Here is a 6,807-nt window from a genome sequence, read left to right as displayed (position 1 = left end):
CCATCATTCATCATTCGTTCATCTCTAGATCAAGCCCCGACGGCCCTTTGGATCAACGACGTCAACAAATCCGCACAACTGTTTATCCCTAGATCAAGGCCCGACGGCCCTTTGGACCAACAACATCAAATCCACCCATTACAAAGATAGAATCAGAGGCTAAATTTGTAAAAGAGATTGTAACCTCTAAATCATCAATACAAATATTATTTTGTACACGTGTTCTTGTCTCATTCATTGCAGGAATTTCCGTGTTTAAAAATTTGGCACGCTCAGTGGAACAATCTCTACCTCTCATCTCTATCTTTGAATCCGCAAAAAGCACAAATGGCATCAAAGAAGGCTCAAGTTGTTCTCGCAGCCAATGCAAGGAACAAGAGCGCCATCATTGCAGGCGGTGTCACTTCGGGCGTCACAACTCGAAGGAAGGCAAGAGCTCTTTCTGCCGCCTCTTCCACCACTACATCCACTCCGCCAAAGGAACAAAAGCACTCGAGGCACGAACCTGTGATCACCCTGGCCTCGCTAAGGGCGCCAAGGAAGGAAAGCCCAAGGAAGTACTCTGGTTCCACTCTTTCCGATCTCGACTCAAGCGGCAGCTCAGCCATTCAAGTCATGACTACTGGAGCGACTTCAATCGATGAGCAGCTGGCTCATATGAATGAATCGATCACAAGGCTAACACGGATTGTGGAAGAAAAAGACCAGCAAATAGCCGCACTCGTCAACCAACTAGATATAAAGCCCGACATGAAAATTGAGCAAAGGGATGATTCAGTAAAGAAGGAAAACGACGAGGATGAAGAGCCTCCGGTGGAGAAAATTGATGTGAAGCCGGAGCTAGGCCAAGCAGCGGCACTCATGGGATCTCTTTCTATCCAACAGCTGCAAGAGATGATCGCCAGCACCATCAAGGCACAATATGAAGGAAGTTCACATGACTCCGTACTATACTCAAAACCCTACTCCAAGAAAATTGACGCTTTGAAGATGCCAAGGGGTTATCAGCCACCAAAGTTCATGCAGTTCGATGGAAAGGGAAACCCAAAGCAACACGTCGCCCATTTCATTGAAACTTACAACAACGTGGGGACAGAAGGAGATTACCTCGCTAAGTAATTTGTACGCTCACTGAAAGGAAATGCCTTTGAGTGGTACATGGACCTAGAGCCTGAATCCATCAACAATTGAGAGCAATTAGAAAAGGAATTCCTCAACCGCTTCTACAACACCTGCCGCACCGTGAGCATGCTAGAGTTGACAAGCACAAAGCAATAGAGGGATGAGCCAGTCGTGGACTACATCAACCGATGGCGCAATCTAAGCCTCGACTGCAAGGACAGGCTCTCGGAGATCTCTTCGATTGAGATGTGCGTCCAAGGCATGCAATGGGGGTTACACTATATCCTTCAAGGCATCAAACCACGGACATTTGAAGAGTTAGCCACCCGTGCCCACGACATGGAGCTAAGTATTGCCCATCACGGGAAGAAAGAGCCAATCACCGACTTCAAGAAGGATAAGATGTTCTCCCCAAATGTAGACAAGACTGGGAAGAAACCCTCCAATGAAGCGTTCACCGTTAGCACTGCGCCTGTCAAGACCGCCTCTGCGCCTATCAAGATCTCCTCCGAAACCAAAGCAAAGGAGATAAAGAGAAGTGAGCCTCCTCACACCCAAGAAAGGTACAAAAGCACCTTGAGGGAATTGGAGCAGAAGGTATACCCTTTTCCTGACTCAGACATGGATGCAATGTTAGACGACTTGCTAGAAAAGAAGGTAATCGAGCTACCTGAATGCAAGTGGCCTGAAGAAATGAATTGCATAAACGATCCTAAATACTGCAAGTATCATCGAATCGTGAGCCATCCTGTGGGTAAATGCTTCGTCCTCAAAGAGCTCATCATGAAGCTAGCACAACAAGGGCGAATCAAGCTCGACCTCGAAGACACGGCCGCAACACATACTACTACGATTGCATTTGGATCTTTCGATCCCGTGCCTCTCCAAGCAACACCTGACCATTCCTATCAATGCTCAAGTTGCACGATACCTTATGCGCAACCATTGCCGGGGGTAAACGAACAAGATGCACATACCGATGATGAAGAAGGATTGACATTGGTGACCTACAAAAAAACAAGGAAACCAAAACCACAAGCCATAAGACAAAAGGTGGAACAAGTGAGAAAGCACCGTCGCCGCAACAGTAAGAAGCCTAAAAGAAACGTAAAAGTTGATAAGCCAACGTATGCTGGGGAACCTATGGAGCAAGAGCCACGCATTCCTGTCTCCTTGCACGAGTACTTTCCGAATGACTTCTTCCAACAGTGCACTATCGATGCATGCCACATGGTCGAAGTAGAAATGGAAGAACCTTCAAAAGGCAAAGATATCACCACTGAGGGAGAAAAAACTCTCACGCTCGAAAAAGGTCTGCCAACACATTTTAGCATTGAGGAAGCGCTACGATTGCCAAAGAAGATGCAAAGAACATTAGTAGTGGTCTAGGAAAGTCCCAATGACCACGAAGTGCAAGAAAGCAAGAACGAAGGCTTGAAGCTTCGGCCACATGAATGTGCCACATGTTGTGCCATCGAGGACGCAATCCATTTCACCGACAAAGACTTGCTGCTAGGATCCAAGCCTCACAACCGTCCTCTCTTCGTCTCGAGGTACGTAAGGGAGCACAAAGTCAACCGCATACTTGTGGATGGTGGATCAGCCAACATCATGCCAAAGTCAACAATGACTACAATCGGCATCAAGGCGGATAAACTGTCCCTAAGTCGTCTACTAATCCAAGGTTTTAATCAAGGAGGACAAAGAGCGATGGGCATGATCCGAGTGGAGATGACTATTGGTGAACTCAAGTCAAGCACGATATTCCACGTGATTGATGCAAGAACTTCCTACGGCTTGCTTTTAGGAAGGCCTTGGATCCATGCAAATGGAGTAGTACCGTCCACCCTTCACCAATGCTTGAAATTCTACCGAGAAGGAGTGAAGGTGATCTATAGCGACACCAAACCATTCACCGAAGCCGAATCACATTTCGCAGACGCCAAGTTCTACATGGATGAAGACATGGTGCCCCAAGCTTTTCCAAAAGAGATCAAATCCACGGGTAAAGTAACACCTAAAAAGCAGGAGTGGCAAACCATGCCCAAGAAGCAAGAAGAAGAAGCCATGCCGTCTTCAAGTAAGAACGATGATGAACTTGCTAAACCTGCAACAACCAAAGGGAGTAAAGGACACCCTCAAATGGACTAAACACACCCGTTTTCCGATACATCTCGATGTTAAGAAGAAAGAATGGTCAATCCCCGTTCGAAACTGAAGCAAGCAAAGCCGATGCACAACGGTACATGGATAATGTAAAGTTGCTCAAGACGAATGCAGTTTTACCTCTGACACAGCTAAGCAACGCTAAGGTTGCAAGATTACCACAAGGCTTCGTAAAAGCTCTACCAAAGGGGGTGGAACCAAGCTTTCTCACAACCAAGAGGACCGAAGAAGGTTTTGATCCAAACGCCTACAAACTCATGTCAAAAGCCGAGTACGACTTTGCTTCTTCTTCGAATCCTGGAAAAAAGGTTTCAAACACCGTCAACAATAAAGAACGTGACCTCACTGAGACTCAAAAGAAGTTGAAAAAGCATGGTTACGAAGTTAACAACAACAAAGCTGGACTTGGCTTCACACCAAATGCACCCGTGAAGATTTCAAGCAAAACGAAAAATGCTAGCACTCAACATATCAGCGTGAGCATTGAACAAGATCGAGATGAGCCTAAATCCGCCCCTTGAATGTCAGTTTTCGATAGGATGAATCGTTCAAGACCCAGAACGTCAGCCTTTGATCACATTGGTGGTCAAAACCGAACCTCCGTCTTCAAGAGGCTTAACAGGCCAATATCCCGAAGCTCTATTTTTGAAAGGTTGTCAAAACCTAAGAAGCAAAGCAACAAGGCTAGCTTTCCTCCTCGTCAGTCAGCTTTGGAAAGACTTGAAGACAATAGGAAGTTTTCTGGAAATAGGGAAACAACGTCAAAGGAAGAAAAGCTCGACAGGCTAGCAGAAAAAGGCGATATTCGAAGCTCAATTCCTTCAAGGATGAAGCGTCAAGCAATCTTAGAGGTTGACGCAAATGGACCACTGATAGTAAAAAGGCGCACCATCATCCATACTGGACAATCTTCATACCAACAAGCCCAAGAGGACGACACTAAAGAGGAAGTCCAAGATGTCTTCCACATCACGATCCAAGAAGGCAAAGAAGACGAGATCCCCGAAGAAGATGTCATTGTTGCACCACCACAACTTGAGGATAGGGGCAAGCCACGGTTGACGATCTCAATGAGCTCAACTTGGGCACAAAAGAGGAGCAAAAACCATCTTTGTAAGTGCATTGCTAAGAGCAGACAAGATAGAGGAGTACTACCAATTGCTATCAGAGTACAAAGACGTCTTTGCTTGGATTTACAAAGCAATGCCCGGCCTTGACCCTGTTATCGTTGTGCATCATCTTGCAGTCAAGCCTGGAACGCGATCGATAAAGCAAACTCAAAGGCGTTATCGATCTGAGCTCATTCCACAAATCGAGGCAGAGATTGACAAGCTAATCGAAGCAAGATTCATTCGAGAGGTGCAATACCCCAAGTGGATCTCCAACATCATCATCGTCCTTAAGAAATCTGGACAAATACGTGTTTGCGTAGACTTCCGGGACCTCAACGATGCTTGCCCGAAGGATGACTTCCCCTTGCCAATCATCGAAATCATGGTGGACGCAACCACTGGCCACGAGGTAACCACTGGCCACGAGGCACTGTCATTCATGGACGGCTCTTCTGGATACAATCAAATTCGTATGGCTCTCGAAGACAAAGAACTAACAGCATTCCGCACTCCAAAAGGTATCTACTGTTACAAGGTAATGCCCTTTGGTTTAAAGAATACTGGGGCTACATATCAACGCGCAATGCAGAAAATGTTCAATGACATGCTACACAAAAACGTAAAATGTTATGTGGACGATGTGGTGGTCAAAATAAAGAAAAGATCAGATCACTTGAAGGACTTGCGAGTAGTGTTCGAAAGGCTGCGAAAATACAACCTCAAGATGAACCCGTTAAAATGTGCGTTTTGCGTCACCTCCGGAAAGTTCCTCAGCTTCATTGTCAATCATCATGGTATTGAAGTGGACCAATAAAAAATCAAGGCCATTCAAAGCATGCCTGAGCCAAGAAACCTGGACGAGCTAAAAAGTCTACAAGGACGGCTAGCCTTCATCAGACGCTTCATCTCTAACCTTGCAGAGCGTTGTCAACCGTTCAGCCGACTCATGAAGAAGGATGTTCCGTTTGTATGGGACGAAGCATGCCACAATGCTTTTGAAAGCATAAAAAAGTATTTGTCAAGTCCACCTGTCTTGGGGGCACCTGTGCCCGGGAAACCACTCATATTGTACATCACCGCTCAGGAAAGTTCAGTTGGAGCACTCTTGGCGCAAGAGAATGAATCCCAGAAAGAAGGAGCGCTCTACTACCTCAGCCGAACCCTCACCGGCGCCGAGTTGAACTACTCCCCAATAGAAAAGATATGCCTTGCCTTAGTGTTCGCCATCCAGAAACTCAGGCATTACATGCATGCTTACACCATCCACTTGGTTGCTAAAGCTGACCCGGTCAAATACGTCATGTCCAAACCAGTCTTGACAAGGCGACTCGTTAAATGGGTGCTGTTGCTTAACCAATATGAGATCATCTGCGTCCCAACTAAAGCCGTAAAGGGACAAGCGCTAGCAAACTTTCTTGCCGATCACCCAATCCCAGCTGATTGGAAAATCTCAGACGACTTACCTGACGAGGAAGTGTTCTACATCGACATCTTCCCGACATGGACGATGTTCTTCGACAGATCTGCACGAGCAGACGGAGTAGGGGCATGAGTAGTATTCATGTCGCCACAAAGGCAGATATTACCTTATTCCTTTCAACTAAGCGAATTATGCTCCAACAAGGTCGCTGAGTACCAACCACTGATCATCAGACTCCAAATGGCGATCAACATGGGAATCACAGCCCTTGAGGTATTTGGAGACTCCAAGCTCATAATCAATCAACTCTTAACTGAATATGAGGTGAGGAAAGATAATCTCATCCCATACTTCCTGCTGGTAACTCAACTGCTACAAGAGTTTGAGACTGTGACACCAAAGCATGTGCCAAGAAAAGAAAATCAAATGGGAGACGCTCTTGCCAACCTAGCCTCAAGCATGACATTAGGAGAAGACGAAGCTACAGACGTGCCAGTCTGCCAAAGATGGGTGATCCCCCTCATCATCGAAATTCTACTGGATGATACAAATGTCATCTCAGTACTTCCAGTCGATGTTGAAGAGTGGAGACAACCGCTTATCGATTACTTAGAGCATGGAAAACTTCCAGACGATCTTAGACACCGCTCTGAAATACGTTGACGAGCACCTCGCTTCCTCTATTACAAAGAAACACTCTACCGACGCTCTTTCAAATAGTACTTCTGAGATGCCTAGGTGAGGAAGAAGTTAATCAAGCCATGGAAGAAGCACACTCAGGCGTATGCTGGGCGCATCAATCTGGACCAAAGCTACATTTCCAGCTCAAAAGAATGGGTTACTACTAGCCAAGCATGGTGAAGGACTGCCTGGAACATGCCAAAAGGTGCCAAGCCTGCCAATTCCACGCCAACTTCATACACCAACCACCTGAGCCATTACACCCTACAGTTGCTTCATGGCCATTCGATGCATGGGGATTGGACG

General features: G+C 46.3%; 1 protein-coding gene across 1 annotated transcript; it reads left to right on the top strand.

Annotated features, from left to right (window-relative positions):
- The first annotated feature begins 6,060 nt into the window (after window positions 1-6,060).
- Window positions 6,061-6,483, top strand: LOC139193124 (uncharacterized). Its single transcript, XM_070816093.1, has one exon. The coding sequence runs from the start codon at window positions 6,061-6,063 to the stop codon at window positions 6,481-6,483; it is 423 nt and encodes a 140-aa protein (XP_070672194.1).
- The last annotated feature ends 324 nt before the right edge of the window (window positions 6,484-6,807 follow it).

Source organism: Malus domestica, chromosome 16 (assembly GCF_042453785.1).
Source record: "Malus domestica chromosome 16, GDT2T_hap1".
NCBI lineage: Eukaryota > Viridiplantae > Streptophyta > Magnoliopsida > Rosales > Rosaceae > Malus > Malus domestica.
This window is presented reverse-complemented; position numbering and strand designations above follow the sequence as displayed.

Coding starts and splice junctions, on each gene's coding strand:
- LOC139193124 (XM_070816093.1), top strand. CDS start 6,061: ATGGCGATCAACATGGGAATCACAGCCCTTGAGGTATTTGGAGACTCC.